The 19,727-nt window shown below is 33.7% G+C and overlaps 1 protein-coding gene and 1 long non-coding RNA gene across 3 annotated transcripts in view; both read left to right on the top strand.

Moving 5' to 3' along the window:
* Nucleotides 1–2,474: 2,474 nt before the first annotated feature.
* LOC138123978 (photoreceptor-specific nuclear receptor-like) overlaps nucleotides 2,475–19,727 on the top strand; it is a 33,186-nt gene continuing 15,933 nt past the window's right edge. For both annotated transcript variants that reach the window (XM_069038863.1, XM_069038862.1), the window contains exons 1-2: nucleotides 2,475–2,973; nucleotides 11,660–11,924. In XM_069038863.1, the coding sequence (XP_068894964.1) occupies nucleotides 2,886–2,973; nucleotides 11,660–11,924 (353 nt within the window). In that variant the 5' untranslated portion in view covers nucleotides 2,475–2,885. The remainder of the gene's footprint in view (nucleotides 2,974–11,659; nucleotides 11,925–19,727) is intronic.
* Nucleotides 4,719–5,533, top strand: LOC138124680 (uncharacterized). The gene is made up of 2 exons (XR_011157240.1): nucleotides 4,719–5,040; nucleotides 5,092–5,533. It is a non-coding gene; the product is annotated as an uncharacterized lncRNA (long non-coding RNA).

Below are 19,727 nucleotides of genomic sequence, written 5' to 3'. Positions count from 1 at the left end.
GGTTACTTCTTTAACACCAAAAAAAGAGTTGTTCTAATTTTAAGTAAGTATTACATTTTTTGATGTTCAATTCTCTCTGAACTGTTTAATTTTATAAAAACAGTTTAATTATGGGTTCATAAATCCACTAGTGTGTAATATATTCAAAATCGACATTATTATGACTTCATAATAAACAGGTGTTGAATAAATAAATAAAAATTAAAAACTTAATATTTTAAACGGATGGCATATTGAGAAATTGTAGACAAATTTGACAACAATTACATGATTCATGCGACAATTTCAATAAAGCATAATTTAGAGTATTTTTTTTGTGACAGAAAAATGACGTCCTAAAATTTAATGATCGTAATACATATGTACAGTCGATGGACAAATAAAACTGGGACAAAAATGACAATAACATAAGTCAAAATTTTCAAATTTGCATCGTTTAATTACTGCTTTATCACAAATAGGTTAACTTTGGCATGACATATTATAACGGGTGTTTTTTTAAATTTGGCGTCGAAGTAGGCGTTGAAGAGTCGATTGTGAATGCACTATACGGATAACAGATCACGGATCAGCTGTTTAAATTTCACGCTTTTACACGAGTGGTGCGTTCTCAATCGACTCTCCAACGCCAACTGCGACGCCAAATTTAAAAAAAACACCCTTTACAGGGTCTATCAGAATTGACGGACCAAAATAATACATCTTCTGGGAATAATAGGAAAAATGTTCAAAAAAATCTATCTTAAATAATAATTAGGAAAGAAGCAATTTAAACTGACCAATCCTATTGTTGATGTTAAGTTACCTGTAAATTAGTTTTCCTGCTTTATTTGTAACTATGGATGCATTTCAAATGATGCATATGCATTGTTGGGTATCTGCATTGTTTGTGCAATGACGGACGTTTTTAGGTTATACCTAGTATTTTTCAGGTTGTAGTACATATTTCTGCTAGGATGTTCCCAATTGGAAAAACGAACTGCGTACTCCTGAGCAGCAACTGTGGCACTCTCATCACACTGTCCATATAAGACAAGCATATCAAAATATTCTGAAGAAGTAAACATTAAGCGTTTTTAAAGACTTTTGTAATTGTCAGAAATAATTTATCATGACATAATATTCAATTATTATGTCTTTGCAACAATCAAATTTGTTTCGATAGTTAGTAATATAATTTTTTAAGGTAATTTTATATCTACACGCGATTGGTCAATTAAAAACGTTCGTTTCACTCGCGTTGTAAAATGGCCCACGCGTGCCAAAAAAGGCCCAATTTAGACACAAACTCGTCAAATAAACTACTATTTCCTATTATTCCCCGAAGATGATGATTTCACCGTATTATTTTGGTCCGCCAGTTCTGAAAGACCCTGTATAGACCCTGACAAATTTATTGACAATTTAATAGTCTGATTTACATAGACTAAATTTTATGTGTCCCAGTTTTATTTGTCCATCGACCGTACCTACATAAAGCAGACAGTATTAGAAAATAGCAGCCAATATTATTTTTTATCTGGAGAACAGATCGTAATAAACTTCATAGATATCCTTCAAATTTCATTGCATTACATACGTTTTTAAATACAAATCGTAGCATACCTACCTCTTTGCCATTTTAAAAGTGAAGATAAATTTACTTGCTCTGACAAGTGCCATTAAGCCTGTAAACTTGAAACTATCTAACTCGTCGATGTCGGTAGAGCGTTCTTAATTATGTATCAACCGAGAGACAGTTAGTATTTTGTTCTATATTATTATCAGATTTAGTTATGGTATGTTTTATATAGTTTTTAATCTCAACCTGGAGCACCCGTAAAAATACTAATTTACCTCCATCGGTCCAGACTCCAGACAAAGCTCTCAATTTAAATAAAATAAGCACAAGGTGAACAACGCTTACCAAGAGCGACCGAAAAGGAGTAGGCAGAAAAGTTTGAGTCCCTGGAGTTCAGGGCAGAGGTCATTTGGCATAGCATGGAGGGGCGCCAATGCGAGTAAAGAGCACGTCAGACCAATGGGATTAACGCGGTTCAACCAATAGCTGTGTCGCTCTGCCAACCACCACGGTTCACAAATCAACCCCTCCTAGACCTTACCAGCTCGTCAAATATCTTAGGCTCCAATCAGATAATTATGACATTTCCAGACATAACATTTTTTGTGATGATGTCAGACAATTAATTAAATTATTTCGATATTACTGTCGCCAAAAAGATTGGTCTTTATTAAGATCGGTTTCAACGTTGCTCAAGACGATCTAAAACAACATTTAAATCTTGTTTGTTGTTAGTATTGACCTTACAGTGACAAAAAACAGATCACCGAGATTCGCTTTGGTGGTTAAAGGAATTGATGTCGAGGGGGGAATAGGGCGCAGCCGCGTGCTGCGACAGAAGTTAAACACAGGGTAGCGAGCTCTGATCCCGCCCATGGATGATACAACACCTAATACATGTTACCCCTTAACATCGTAACATCGCTCACTTCCATCCACCATCGACACAAACAAACATCAAGTGAGCAATGAAATTGCACTTGGGGGTTCATCCAAAAAAGTGTAACAAGTTAAAAAATGTTAATTAAATTGTGACAATTACGAGAAAGTTACTGTGACAACAGTCGATTTCACTAAAACACTATTCACGTACTCTGTTTGTTATGGAGATTTGATCAAAGTTTACTGATCTTGACCCTCGATCTCTAAAATGTTAAATTGCGCGAAGCTTGGTATATTAAATCCTTAATAAACTTACGTGGTGCGCTTTGAAAGTATGTAGAGACGTTTTAGTATATCTTTCATATTGTGCGTTCGAGAGTAAATAACTGAAAATTGACTAAGAACTGTGAAAACTACTACTTCACACTAGTCGACGGCAGCCATGGATTGTTCCGTATCACAGGCTGCTTCGATTCTGCCGTCTTTGCATCAGTCTTGTTCACCGGAACATCACTCGCATCATCCGAATGGTAACGTATCGAATAACTTTGCATGCACATATCTAATTTAAATGTTGATGTGTTGTCTTGGAACGTATGGCGGAGGCGCCGATACGGGAGGGAAATCACAAGAGCACCGTGCGAACAAGAAAATTTCTAATCGAGTCAGTCTTCGATTGATATCTTTAAGTGTGGTATCTAAAGTTTCAAGACTTCTATACAATTCATTTCAGTTGACGTTCATTTTAATTTTTGTTCTTGGCAGACATTTCGTTGTAATTTGCATCACGCTGCACATGTTCACATTAAACGTCAACAAATAACTTTCTTCTCGCGGTTATGATTTCTGGTAGTCATGCAATACGTGTGATTACAATTTAATAAAATAAATCTCTTCATAATTGTATATTTTTCTCAAGTTTATGTTATGTACCGATTCCACAGAATTCATAAATAAATACAAAAATTGATAATCTATATTTTATAAAACATTTGGTGCTATTCTTAATTTAAGTAAAAATATTAGGTAATAATATGACGTTTAAAAATGCTTTTCATGTTCAAATTTAAAAATACTACATTTGATTTATTTCTGTAATAATATTTAGTCTAATTACGACTACATACATGTATGTATTTCCAAAAAATGTTTTTGTTACATTAATACCGGGACATTTTTTAAACTCTGAACATACATACCTAGTTATTCCCTATGTTCAGTTTTAGAAAGCACAGATCAATTCATTGAGAGTATCTGCTAGGCAACCAATTTATACTCGACGCTCCGTGGTTGTTAAATTTTGAAATATGTATTTTATTTCAACTTTTTAATTATTCACTGTATTAATTGCAATGCCAATTTTTGTTTACGTTATGCCGATAAACAAGTACAAATAACACCTACGAAATATGACTTCGTCTGTTGCTGTCACACATCAAAAAATATTTTATTAATTTACATGTTAATTTTAACACACACTAAAAATTCGTAACCATGGCAATGATCAATCAGAGAAACGAATAGTAGGTAAATTCAAAAAACTCCTGGACTGTCAAAATTAAATTTTAAATAAAATGCTTGTTTTGATTGTACTTGGGTGTAAAAATTTTTCACTAGAGTGTACCCACGTGAAAATCTAGTTACAAAATATATTTAGGTTATGTTTTCCTTTTCAATCATTGAACTAAAAATGTTTTGAACACTTGAAACGAAATGCAGCAACTAAAAGAACTGGAGCAATTTAATCAAGTTTATAAATACATAACTCAAAGACAAACAGACAAACTGAAAACAGGTGAAAACTAAACAATAACCAAAATTGAAAATCGCTTCCCATACCTGTCTGAGTCAGATTCCGCTAGGGATATATTGGGTGGAACATCTCTAATACCCACATAGTTAACCAATCAGCTTTAATTAGGTTTTCATTTTCACAATGCAAAATGCTGTTTCTCCATAGTTGGGTTCAAATCAGGAACCTTTTTATGTTGAAGGTATGGCTTTATAATATAATAATTTGTTATGGCCCTTTTCTCTCGCGCCACCATAGTTCATTTTGAATTTTCCATTTTGACCTTTTTACAAAATATACTTAAATAATTTTGCAATTTATTTAACAATGTCGTCAATTTAAACAAATGATTAGTTTGAAAAATCAAAAATTCATAGATACCGACCGGACAACATGAAAATAACTAGTGATTTAACCAACCTAACAACTCCAATTTTGATTTTGACAGTCCAGATGTTTTTTGAATAGACTTTATTTATGGCCGCTTGCACCAGTAGCGGTTAAATTTTAAACGACAGATAACGACTACTTTAAACACCACTGTCATTGCACCACTTACTAACCAGTGGTTAGTGCCCATCCTAACCAGCGAAAATTAACCAGTGCTCTGAGTAGCGGTTAAAGTGTCGGTTACATGATTGCGTGATCCTTGTGTCATCGATTGGAATTATGGATCTCTCAGAAATGATAAATCTTGATATTCATGAAGAAGACGATGATCTCGACGTACTAGAGTTTTTGGAAAATGGAATTCCTCGACAAATTTACGAAAGAAATAATTATTTCGATAGTTAGATGATGTGGCGTTGTGACGTCGATTCATGTTATTTCTTTGATGTAATTTGTCTCGTTGTAGGTGCTACAACGATACGCTAACACTAATTTTTTATTAACACCACTGCTACGCTCAAGAACTCCTGCAGAACAGCTATATAACGAAAGCCATATTCGAACTCGTAATGTAGTGGAAAGATGTTTTGGAGTGTTAAAACGAAGATTTCCGATATTAGCATATGGCTGTAGACTACAAATTAATAAGGAGCTAATAATTATAGTTGTAACAAGCGTTTTGTACAATATTTGTCTAGAAGCAAATGACATCGATGCACCTCCAGCACCTGAAGAAATAAATGACCAAGATCTGGAGGTTCAAATAAACAAAGCAGCTGTTGAAGGAGTAGAAGCTCCAGTTCATTATCGAACCAGAGAAATGTTTAATTTTGCAAATTTGTAAACAAAATAGTGATTTTTTAATTTTATATTTTGAACTAACGTATATTAAAATTAATGAATGTTTTTATTTGTTTTTAGTTTTTTCTAATAATAATTCCAATTGGGCTTCCATTATCGCCAAATCTAACTCTTGTTTTCTAATTTCAAATTGATGTAGTTCTTCTTCTCTTCTGCTTTGAATTGTCAATTTTCGTTCAGTTTCTTCAATCATTTTTATTTGTAACCGCTCGGATCTTTGTAAAATTGCTAATTGAATTGTTCCAATTTCTTTCACGTCACGTCACGTCACCGCGTCTGTTTTCTTGTTCTCAATAATGTGAGAATATTTTTTTATCAGGTTCAGCAGTGCGACTTTTTCATCCGGTGAAAAGTTAGAAGCCCGTGCCCTCTTCTTTTCATCTTTTTGTTGGCTTATTTTGAATCTATTTCGCACAATTTATTTGCACAACACAAGCACTATTCATGTGACATAATAAAATGACAAATTCAAAAATCATGATTTTGTTTATTTTTGAGACGTTGCCAAACGTATCTCCCGATTACCTAACAGTTTGTTATAAGTTGAACGGTGCAATGCAAGTTCTGGTTAACACGATGGTTAAATTTAACGGTGGTTATCTAACCTAGACATTTAACCGAAACTGGTGCAAACGGCTATAAATATTTTAACAGGTTGTTAAATTTAAACAGGATGTTAAAAAAATACAGGTGTCTAGGTGTCAAAAAATGTATGGTCAAAAACGACTGTGAAGACTGAAAAACAAAAAAATTGAAAACTTATGAGTCAATTTGAGTAATCCAACATAAACTGTCATGAAGTAGCTAACAGAGATATGCATGTGTTTCAACAGTTTTAGTAAGATCAAAAATGATTTTCGTTTATGAATGAGTCACTAACATTTGACCGTGCCATTGTCCCTGAGACACGTTTTCGATGTTTTTATTTTTTACAGCCTTGATCATAGATTTTTGTATTGTAGAACATGGGATATAGCATCTTAGGGGGTCATTCACGAAACTCGGTAAGGCTCGATAAGACATTGCAAATTCAAAAGCGATCCAAAAGTCTTTCTATCAAGTGGGCCATGACAGTGAAAACGAATGTCGTTGGGCTGCAGCATATTTGGCGCGTATTTAAATTAAAATTAAAAATATGTTTTATTAGCCTGTCCATATCCTTTGATTTTTTTGTAAATAATTCACGATATACTCGTAGTCCCAACAAAAACGAGTCACCTTACATAACTTCTGAAAGATTTATCTTTTTAAAAAACGCAAAAACAAATCAAAAAGAGGGACACATTTAGGCGTATTTACGTTTGATTTGAATTTTGATTGATTTGAAACCGACAATATAAATCCGCTGTCACTACTAGAAATTCCAAAACAACGTTGCCATAGTGGAATGGGTTAAAACGCTGTCAAAATGTGTAAGATATCAAAAATGTTAAATTTAGATCATATGATCATTTTTACATTAAACGCAATTATACTTAATTAAAGCACATCAGTGTGATTACAATTATTCTCAAACAAATTTCGATCAAAACTACCAACCATATAAAACAAAGTACCTAGATAGTAGAAATAATGTTGCTAGACTCCGTCCACTGATAGATTGCACTTTTTTAAATATCCTTAGATAACAAAATTCCCAAACCATAACATTAAAATATTATCAAAGTATCGTAGATTGTGTTGGTAATACCTTGAAATATTCGCGCCACTGATTCTCATTGGTTCTTATAAAACCCACGCGAAAAATAAATTATATGACATTCCAAATTTGAAACTGTCAGTGCTGTCAAGTGGTTTAAGCATTTAGATTTGCGATTTTTCATCTTTAGAGCTATGTTTTGCGTTCCTCTGGTTTTAAAAGTTATTAGTTTTGATCGTGCTGCTGTTTTGATCTGTTCCGTTGCGATTTTTGTTGATTTTTTTGAATTTGTGAAGTGAGTGCGTGCCTCAAGAATCTAGCATAATGAACACTTTAAGTGACATTACAAACATCGAAAATGATTCAGAGGTAATTTTTGTTCATGCATTAAATAAATCTTTTGTTTGTGTTTAGCCATTTCCGAAAAAAGCTGGATATTTTAATTTCAGTAGCCAGCTTTTTTCGGAAATTAGAAAATGAATTGTGCCTTACATTTTTAATTCCGTCGGGCACATTATCACTCGTGAAATACCCTGTATTAATAAAACCCAATATATTACTCCTACTATACTGAAGTTTTCTTTCGTCTTTCCTAAATGCAAACATGCAGAATAATAATAAAACATCACGTGTAAACCTGCTCTTTCCATTTTTTAAATTTCGCGCGGAATCTATTTGTTGTAGCGTAGAGCGAACATTTTTAGTAACATTTATGTCAAGCAATCTATGAGTGGACAGAGTTTAGCCTTTCTCTCGTGTCAAAAATGGATTACTCCCTAGGATTTAGGGATATTCGTTACTAGGTTGCCATAAATTTGGTTAGGTTGGAGGCTATGTGGTTTCTGGTGACAAACAAAAGATATCCCAAAAATGTAAGGCAGCAAATTAATTGTAACAGTTGCAAATGAGTAATTTCTCGCTAGTGATAGATGATTTTTCGTTTCACAATCAATTTTGGTTACTAGCGGCATATTTATTTGGATTTAAACTCTCAATTCAAAGTAACCAACCTTAGGCATTCAAAATAACTTTTGAAAATTCTAGTTACACACAACATGAAAAACGTTATTTCCCTAAAAGTTCGAATTCTAGGGAGTAATCCATTTTTGACACGAGAGTACATGTTATCAAGTGGATGCATATTAATAAAATCTACTTTATATAGGAATTTTGATTTGTTATTGAAGATCCTCTTATAAAATATTATAAAGACTGTTTGAGTTGGCAGTACTGATTTTTACTCTTAAATGGTATAACAGGAGTAACTTCCAGTTGTTGACAACTTCACTCTGACAGTTGACAGTTCAAGTTGTTTCTTTATACCGTTGATTTCTATATACAGGGTCTATCAGAACTCGTAATACGGTGAATTCATCATCTTCTGGGAATAATAGGAAAAATGTTCAAAAAAATCTATCTTCAATGGTAATTAGGAAAGAATCAATTTAAACTGACCAATCCTGTTGTTGATGTTAAGTTACCTATAAATTAGTTTTCCTGCTTTATTTGTAACTATGGATGCATTTCAAATGATGCATATGCATTGTTGGGTATCCGCATTGTTTGTGCAATGACGGACGTTTTTAGGTTATAGTATTTCTGCCAGGATGTTCCCTATTGGGAAAACGAACTGCGTACCTACTCCTGAGCAGCAACTGTGGCACTCTCATCACACTGTCCATATAAGACAAGCATATCAAAATATTCTGAAGAAATAAACATTAAGCGTTTTTAATGACTTTAGTAATTGTCAGAAATAATTTATTATGACATAATATTCAATTATTATGTCTTTGCAACAATCAAATTTGTTTCGATAGTTACTAATATAATAATATAATAATTTTTTGTAATTTGCCTCCATTTTGATTCTCTAATAGACATATTAACGAACGCGACGTCATCATCTGGGATGTCTTTATAACCATTATTTCACGGAACATTTTACGAAAATTTTTAGGTTGGCAAAGCTTGATCCGTCATGCGTGTCAGTTTAAATTACAAAATGTGCAAAGAATTATTTATCAGGATTTATCAGGCAACAAATTCGCGACCGTATTTTTGGCAATTTCACGTATTTCAGCGGGCGTACATGAAAGATCATCTTCCATATTCGTGTTTTGTGACAGAAGAATTTGGATAAAACAAAAGGCGACTTTGAAGACTTGATCAAATTTTCACTTTTAAAATTAAGGCATTAGCAACCGCCACAAAAATCCTTAAATCGAGGAAAGTAAACATTTTTGTTTAAAAACGGCTTAAAAAGGGCAAATTACAAAAAATAGTATAAAAACGCGTTTCATAAGACCTTGAAGCACTCATTCTTTAAAATAACTCATGGCTACGCACTCGTTTTTTAATCTTGAATTCGTGCTTCAAGACTGGTCTTATGAAACTTGTCTTTTAATATATTATTTTAAGATAATTTTATATCTACACGCGATTGGTCAATTAAAAACGTTGTTATTTTAAAATCCAATGAGGATGGATTTTTTTATAATATTTTTTCTATTATTCCCAGAAGATGATGATTTCACCGTATTATTTTGGTCCGCCAGTTCTGATAGACCCTGTATACATAATCTGCAATTTTGTCGTTGTTGATTTCACGGCAAATATCTGTCAAAAGACGTATCCGGTTACAGTATTGCAAACAGCCGAATAACAAAATGCTCTTAATTGTATCGCCAACTCAAACAGTCCTTTTTGATCACCCGGTATGTATAGGTAGGTACTTTATTTACTTATTTCCTTGCAGTTGGTTATAAAAAAAACGGGAAATGAAATAAATAAATAAATAAATAAATTTGGTTTCGTCCATTTGTCAATTATCTGTCTACTTGACAAAACCTATTAAATAATTTTTACAAATTTTGACTATAATTCTAACCTATCTGTCGTAAAGAGTTTTCACACTATAAAAAAAGTGTAAAAATGTGTCTTTTTTCCGACAGTTCCCGTTTTTTTAAAGTTGCGGAAACAGAATTTCGGGCAGCATTTTTCTGTCCCTGTATATCAATACAAAAGTATTTTCCAGTATTTTCATGTCTTTATTATAATTTTGCTCCTTCAGTCCTATGTATTTCAAAACGGAAAAAAATAAAATATATGTTAGGTACCTACAATTTACAATTTCAAATTTGCTAGAATAGTTGTTTATTAATGTAATAGTTATTTATGGCATAAGTGGGTTATTTTAGATATTACCCACGAGAGGTATTTCGTATTTGTAACCTACGAGGACTTACCCGAGTAGGTTATTACCTCGAGTAGGTAATACCTAATAACCCACGTATGCCATACAGCGTTTTATCCAATTCTCCTAAATTTTTAGATAATAACATTATTAATGAAAATCTGCTCCCGTGTTCGGTTATGATGATGATTGATGAATCTAGTGTGTATTTTAACATAAGCATGACAACTGTTTTATGAAATTTTATTTCATCATGGGATATGGATGTTAATAACCCACGGTGCTAATGGCAACGTGGGTTATAACAAACAGGTTAGTTATAGCCCAGTTTACTTAACTAAAACTAAGTAGTAAAAGACGATATTACTATTGAATATTGGATAAAACGGTATATCCTTTTCAAATTGTACATAAAAAGTTAAATGTAAGTACACCTAATACAAGTCTTTTCATAGAATTCACGAATAAACCCTTATTTACATAACAACGCAACCATCCCCTGCGCAACACAGTAAGATTCGTGCCATATGTAAAGTGCTACAAAATATTTTTGCCTTACATATCAAGCCCTTCTATTATAAAATTGATAGCTCACAAAGAAAAAGCGAATCAGATATTGACTATCATGAAAAAGACAAGGACGTGAAACTGCCGTGGGATTACAGAGTGTTTCTATTTAATGCCAGAGTATTAATTTGTATTATACGGGGATAAAGTGGTGGCATTATGATAGAAAGTTGGGCTAGGGTAGGGTGAAATTCACGAAGCTACTGTAAAGCCAAGGGACCTCCAATCGTTAACATCATACCATGTGGTCAAGCAAATTAAAAATCTATTACGCACTGCGGAGATTTAGACCCTTTTCTGTTTGTCAATATTTCTTGCAGAAATAATAAGTGAAGTGGGATGGGTGGCAGGTTTTTCTCAGCACTACATTAAATTAATAATTCAACTAGAATGGTGGTCAAAGTGAGGTTTTGTGTTCAGTAAATGTCAACATCAGCTCGTCACTTGATTCTAATTTTTAATAATATTTTTAAAGTTGAAAAATCTTTGTAAGGCTTCAATACTTGTTAATAAATAGATGGGTAATTGTAGAGTAATTATAATGATACAGCTGAGGGGCGCGTGCGTAAATATTGGGGTGTTCAAACTTTGACATATGGGTTCCAACTTGTCCCATTCAAATGATAATCAAGTACACTTGATTAATGCCATAATATCAATTTGAGTGTAACTGATTTCATAAAGGCGATCCTCTCAACGCACAATACAGCGGGGACCACTTACACTTGAAGAGCGAAAGCAACTTGGCTGAAAATTGTTTTTGATCGACAGACCTGAGGACATCTCCTGGAAGCGTAGATTGCTACAGCTCCGAAGGAGACCACCCCTTGGCCCTCTGCTTGCCGAACTCGCAAACTCTAGTGCAAGCGTCGAGGACCCCGCCGCCCCCATGGAGTGTCCCCACAAAAAAAGGAACACCTGGTCTGATCTGTGTCGTCTGCGGAGACACCAGTTCAGGAAAGCATTACGGCATACTGGCCTGCAACGGGTGCTCGGGCTTCTTCAAGCGATCCGTCAGAAGGAAACTGATATACAGGTCAGAGTAATTTCCTTACGTTTGATTTAAAAGTAGAGTTGTCGCGATTGCAAATTTTCCAAACCAGCAGTCATGAAGTATTACTAAAGAATCGTAAATATAAATCTCCTCTCAAAATTCAATTAAAGTTACTTCTCCGGCCGCTTTCATATCAATTTCAGGGGAAGAGGGTGAACGTTGTTGTCCTGTGTAAAGTGCAAACGTTTCATTTCTTTCGTTTGTGTTCATGATACGAAATTTCTCAGAGATTCCGAAATAAATTGAAAGAAAAGCCACAAAATTACATTATTCGTTAAATTTTTTCAAGTGCTCTCACTGGCGAAGTTTGTGTCGAAAGGCTCTCCTTCTATTTGCTCTTTCATAATCTATTTCATTTCGATTGCAAGTAAAGAATGAAATGGGAGAAATTTTTACGGTGGTTTTTTTATTGCACTTTACTTCACATTAATCTTTTTGTGAAACGTCTCCGTAACAGTATATCTCCAGTTTAATAGCCCTCATTCCTTTTATTTCGTTCGTCGGTTTCTTTGATTTAAGTGAATGCAATCGAAAACGAACAAGGATAGAAAGTGGAACCTGTGACAGCAGCGCCAGCTAGCAAATGGGAAATATTTTTCTAAATCCCTTCAAGAGAAAGTACAAGCTTTGCCATTTTTCCCATCTGCTTCCGCAGCATTCACTCGTCAGGCCGCTCTGAGCTATAGTTCATGAGATTCTATAAAACACAGGGGTGGACTTGATAAAATCTAACAAGCCTAGAGAAAAATTTATAAATGTGATGCTGATGAGTGATGACAATAAACATTTTCTGTCGTTTGAGTTATGGTCAACATCACATCTCTTATTTGATATTTGGCGTAAAACGTAATGTTAAAATTCTTATTGGGCCGTATCACGACGCCGTTATTAAAGTTGCCGTTAACTAAAATCATGATTAAAGTAAACATAAAACGATGTAGATTTATTCAATTATGATTTATAACCTGCGAGAAGCAGATGAATTCGTCACCAAGGTAATTAGAGTCATGATTAAATTTAATAAGGGTATCGTGATACGGTCCACTGTTGTTTATTATTTAGAGGTATTAAAAACTCATAAAAAATGATATACTGGGTGCCCCAAAATTCGCGGAACAACTCAATGCGGCAACGTCAACTCATGTTAGGAAATTATGAGCAAAATAATAAAAAAAATCTATATCTTTTAGATTTGAAGATATGGGGGCTCAAAATGTGCAGCTTTGATCTCGTTTATTTTAAATATTAAAAAAGATTTTGACTATTTGTCTTTTACTAGCCAGGGGCATAATAATTGTGAACTATTGTGATCAGGTTTGCAATTATTTTCTTCATTATTTCCAGCATTTCTAAGTATGTAGGTAGTAATTTTATGGCCGCTTTACCTCAAATAACGTATGGCAACAAGGCTTTGATTTTTCTCTCTCATTTCCATGGATACGACAAAAATGAAATATTTGCAGACTATTGGGATACATGGAATGTTTTTAAATGTTGCCACATTTAGTATAACGAATAGGTCCATATCTTCTACAAAAAGAAGATTGATTTTTAAAACATTTTTACCTGATATTTTAAGCTGTTCCGCGAATTTTGGGGCACCCAGTATGTACATACAATGTAAAGGTTGTTTTTTTTTAAATCTGACATCGAAGTTGGCGTTGGAGAGTCGATTGAGAACGCACCACCTGTGTAAAAACGTAAGATTTAAACAGCTGATCCGTGATCCGTAACCCGTGTAGTGCATTCAGAATCGCCTCTTCAACGCGAACTTCGACGCCAAATTTAAAAAAACACCCGTTACCACGTTTCACGGTATTAAAAAATTAATAAATTGTTCTTGGATATTACACAGACTGCTCACAAAAAACGCCTCAGCTTATATCTTTGCTATTTGATATTCGATTTCAACGAGCGTACATCAAATTAAAGGGTTCAAAAAGTACTACTCGTATAAACTGGATATAAAATGTTGCCCTTAGCGAGCCTATTTTGGAAAGGTGAAGGGTCAACTTTATTTTTTTAAATGGCAACATATAATTTTTTTGGTACAGTTATATTCACTATGTTTTTCTGAGTTCAAAAATATAGCACATCCTGTATATTTATAATTCATTAGAAATAAGTAGAATTTTATTCATAACAGACCATGAATTACTTATGAAGACATTCTAGTAGCCATGGAAACAATATTTATTCATTAATGCAAACAATAAAAATACAATAAAAATGTTTCTACGGAACTGTTCAAATTGAGCAGCATTTTGTTCGAGACATTGTTGACATCTCCGTATCACACTTCGGGTGGCATTCAGAAGGATTTCAGGTGGCGTTTCTCTGCATGCAGTAATTTCTATTATATTCGAAATATGCTCGAACATATCCATAATTTCGTTATTATTCATTTTATTTCACAACATAAAATTGGTGAAAAAAATTAAACAAAACTCACGACAAATAAAGTTTATTTCCAAAATAAACTGTTATTTGTTTGTGTTTCCATGTCTACAAGAATGTCTTAAGTAATTCATGGCCTATTACGAATAAAGTTCTACTTATTCCTACTAATTTGTAGTTGATTTTTAATTAATTCTTATGTTAGAAGATGATTTAAATATACAGGTGTGTTATTTTTTGAACTAAGAAAAACATAATAAATCTAACACTACCAAAAAAAGTATATGTTGCTATTTAAAAAAATAAAGTTGACCCTTCACCCTTGCAAAATCGGGTTGCTAAGGGCAACATTTTATATCCAGTTTATAGTACTTTTTGAACCCTATAATTTGATGTACCGCTCGTTGAAATCGGATATCAAATAGGAAAGATATAAGCTGGGGCGTTTTTTTTTTGTGATCAGTCTGTATAAGTACAAGGTTTCTGATATCGCACTGTGCTGTGAAAATTTGCTACCTGTAATTCTGATGTACCTATACTATTAAAAGTAAATTGATGAGATTACTTGGTTGCCTAAAAACGAGGGGCTTTTAGATAATGTAATTTAGAATTAAAAAATGTCACAAATAATTAAAAGCAAATCACTCCAAACAAATTTCATCTGTTCAACTGATTGAAATTTTATTGATAAATGACAAAAGTATACACGTAGCACATAACTGAAATTTGATTTCTTAGTTTCAAATGTATAATGTGAATCAATACATGATGTTTAATCGGTATTATTGTAGCACTTGTAATTTCTTCCAATAGCTCATTTAACACATTAAATTGTTATTTAAACAATATGGTACTATTCTGGACACGGAATCTTGGCCAACATTTTTTAGACATTTAAAAAAAAAAAAAGATGTAAACCAATCATTAGTGTCATTAATAAATGACAATTATTAAAAATCACTTTGAAATTTTTCTTGTGACAGTTCACACATATTTGTCAGTCAAATGTCAGTGGTGGCCAAGATTCCGTGTCCGGAATAGTATACTAAAGACCAACAGTACGGTTACACTAAGAAATGGAGTAGGTATAGTTTACGAAATCTTGTAGCTGTCAATATTTTCAGGTTTAACTGATTGTGATTAAGGCCCGGTTTCTGGAAACAATTTTATTGGGCCAGTTAGTTAACTCACCGATAAATACAAAAATGATGTAATGCGATTGGTTACTTTTTAGCGTTTCTGTAGCAACGCTTGATTTAACCGGACAGTTAGTTATTGGGCCGGTTCAGAAACCGGACTCCATTCTTATCAAAAAACAGTTTTTTTAGTCGATTGTACCATAAAGCAGTATTTTTTGGTTTGAATATCTGGACGAAAATGTCATCTTTTCGTCAAAGCATTTTTTTTCGTCCGCTATGTTGTTAAGCAATAAATAATGTTCAACAATCGGCAACAGTAGTTAAGTTGTCAATAACATCCTGGCAACACTCAGGGTTGTTAAGGAAGTTTTTAACAGCCCGCATTTTTTCAAAATTATTATTATCCCTCTGACAACGAAATGAAAATTTGTACGAGTATTTTTATTGCAATCGACTAAAAGATAATGTATGATACATTGACGAAAACAATATTTCGGCTTTGCCTCGTCCAGCAATTTCCAGCAAATCGTCCGAAATATTTTCTTTTTCGTCCTTATAACATAATAGTTATTTATTTAACGAGTTCGTGTGTAATTTTGGGTTTTTTTGGTATGAGTGGACCAGTTTAAAACTCGAGTGAAACGAGAGTTTTAAAAGTACACGAGTGCCAAAAAAAGCCCAAATTGTACAAGAACGAGTTGAATACAACATTTTTTTGTTCGACGAGCCCCTTAAAGGCTCCAAATCGCTAAAAATCTTTAAAATTAGCTTGACGTTTCGTTTTGACAAGTTGTCAAATTTATGAAAATCCGTTCACACAGGAGAAAATTCTCAAATTCTGACAGTCTCGAACAAAAAATAACTATTTTTTGAATTAATTGATATTTAATATTACAAAATGGTTTATTCAACTACATAATCGAAAGGCAATTACAACAGAAAGCTATTTTACCTTCTGCCGTTGTATTGGTTTGTTTCTTAGCTAAATATGATATATTCAGCTGAACATGCGTTTGTAATAGTAATTTACGTTATAAGTCCGGTAGGTTACTTGTAACAGTACGAGTTAGACATTATGGACGAGGCGACGTTAGGAGCCGAGTCAAGAATGTCTAAACGAGTACCTGTTACAAGTACTACCGGATGTATATCGTAACGTATTTTATTTCATATTGGAAGTCTCTTGTGCATCATTATTTTATTTCAAAAATTAAAAAATCACATTATATTGTGAAAATAGCATCACCTTTTTTCCTGTGTCAACGGCCGTTGCTATTGTTTTTTTAGATCGAATATTTTTTGACTTTTTTACTTTTCAATGTCAGATTTGATGTATAAAAAGAAAACAGTCCGGTAGGTGTTGCTAAGTGACACTTTCCGGCTCTGATACTGTTATAACTCACCTACCGGACTCAAATTGATGATGCAATCGAGCATCTACCGGACAGTATGAAATAAAATGTTTATCTAGATACCCGTTATTTCATTTTCATTGTAAATTCGCGCTACGCTAAAGTCAACAAAATCGTATAGGCAAAGAAGGAGCTGATTTAGAAAACCTCACGATCAACGATAAAATCCAACGCCGATCGGTAGTAAGCCAATATTAATTATTCTGTTTGCAGGTATTTTGCCATAACCTCGTTTTGTCTGTCGGGCGGAGTATCAGTTTGATACTAAGCGGAGCATGCTTAAGTAGACTAAATCCGTCCCTGTTCCCAATAGCTTTCCAATAGTTTAGTTGACGGCGAATCCCGGTTCGCCAGATGATTCCGAACGCGCTGTCCCCGGGGACGGTGCAACGGCACGGGATGAGCTGTGCTGTATATAAAATGATTCCACTAAAACACATGTCCCGTCGTTTTATATAGGATGGAGGCCGCTTCTGGATGTTTGGAGGCATTACACACGGACGATGGAACATTTCGAACTTCGCTCGTTACTAGTTTCATGCGCGGGATTTGGATTTTACTGTTTTCCATCGGCCTTAATGAGATCCGACACCGTCCTACACTTGCGCTCTCCTGCAATTTTACAACATTTTTATGGCTACTGGTGTGCATTTGACTCGACAGTTCTTGAAAGTTTTAATTGGAATGTGCTTGCGGAAACCCGGGTTTGTCTCGGAATAATTGAAATCGTTCCTTCCGCACCGTTCAGCCGCACGTTTTATATTTTTCAGAAAAAATTACATCATAATCTTGCCAGTCCGAGGAACGAAAGCGCGCAAATTATAATTCCAAGGTATTAATCGACGATATCGGTACATTGTTTTTTAATATTGTTTGGAATTTTTTCAAATTCTGTTCGCTGAAAATGTGAAACACTCAGGCGTTTATCTCACTTCAATAATAAATCCTTTAAAAATCCCGTTATGGCATACCGCATTGAGTAAATGAGTTTCAATACATGACACGACAACATAACGCGTATTTCATTATGATTGAAGTTGAGCAGGATGTAGGGGACTCCCGATGGAGTGGACGAGTGTGAACCGCAATCAATTAGGGAACCTGTAATCCGTCCACTGGATCGGTCTCGTGCTGCGGCCTTTGTGCTCTAATCTGGTTACAGAAATCGTGTTCGCTTGCTCCTCCGATCGATAGGCGATACAGAAAAGCCACTTTACGCACTTCGATTGTTACGACGAACATTTTGACGTGTGTTCCTTCATTTTCTTTTAACTCCTACGATTATTTCCGGCGATTCGCAGATGCACCTGACATAAATAATAATTACTTTCTTAGTTTGTCTCTTTTATTTCTCAAAGAAATTTTATTCGAATGACAACAAAATAAGATTTCAACCAATAAGTGGAATCACCTGACTATAACTGATTTATTTTACAAGGTGATCAAAAACTCAAAAAGGACTGTTTGAGTTGGTAATACTAAATTTTATTGTTAAATGGTATCTACAACTGGAGTAACTTCCGGTTGTTGATGGCTTGACACTGAAAGCCGCATCATTGACAAGTAACATTTGATATTTCAAATGAAAACGCTGGATACCTCGAGTTAATTTATTTAGAATTATTTTTTTTTAAAGAGGTGCAGTCACCAGCAATAAATTTTGGTCGTCAATGTCGTTTGAAAATTTCGTGGTGTCGTCACAAATAAATTTGAATTTCCCTGTTTGATTATGTCCATTGTCAACGAAATATCAATAATACATATAAACACAATATATCATGGCTCAATATTTTACTTATTTATCATATTTTAATCAAGTAATAATTATTATTTTATTAATTGATTGATTTTGTTCCAATATACCTTACGTTTCATTTCATCAATAAAATTTGATTAAGAGAACATAATGACAATTAATGTCGTGGCATATGTTATAGGTTATGCCCGTTTCACACTGGAACACTTTCCATTGTGCTGAAGAATGACATTGATGGCCAAAATTTATTGTTCTCCACTGTCCTAGTTGCTTTATTATGCCAGTTCTTATTTATACAGAATGTGCCAAAACAACACAACGGTTTACATTGTTAAGCTGAGATAAAAGAACATCAACCAAATAATTCCACCTTTTTTTTTATAACTAAACTAAAGAACCATTAAGCAAAATTATTTCAATAGCGAAGTCAGTAAGGATAACTAATGATACAGAAGTGTAAGCACTTTTAAATAAATAAAACACAAACATTAGTGTTAATGTTCAAAATATTTTGTCTAAGCTGAACTCTTCTAACAATATAAATATTTAAATATGATCAACAAAAAATAGATAAGGGGCGCCTATGAAAAAGAAAGTTCTGCGAAAGTACGGCTTAACTTATAAACTGTCACCTGTCAATTTTGACGTTTACGTGAAATTTATTTAAACAATAATTTTCATTCGAGAGCAGAATATTTATGAGAGAAACCAATTTTTGAATTGGTAATGAGTAATGACTAATGAAGAAAACGGTGATTGTGTTGATGATTACAAATTTGATATGATTGCACGGAAAAAAAAAATCTAAAGGATTGAGATCGGGGGATCTCACTGGCTCCTAGATCAAGTCTCTTGGTACAAGAGATTTTGTCTCTTTTGGTCTAGTTGTATGTACATAGTAAGCAATTTTAATTTGGATTCGTTTGTAAGTTTGAAATAATTTATTGGTGAATTCAAAGGCAATGTTGCCACATGGCTTTTAAAGTAAAATCGACCCAGTCATTTCTTGGAAATGCTGCAAATGATACAATAAATGTTGTAAACAGGATTATAATCCATCAAAATTGTTATTTCACTAGTC

This window comes from Tenebrio molitor, chromosome 2 (genome assembly GCF_963966145.1).
Source record: "Tenebrio molitor chromosome 2, icTenMoli1.1, whole genome shotgun sequence".
NCBI lineage: Eukaryota > Metazoa > Arthropoda > Insecta > Coleoptera > Tenebrionidae > Tenebrio > Tenebrio molitor.
This window is presented reverse-complemented; position numbering and strand designations above follow the sequence as displayed.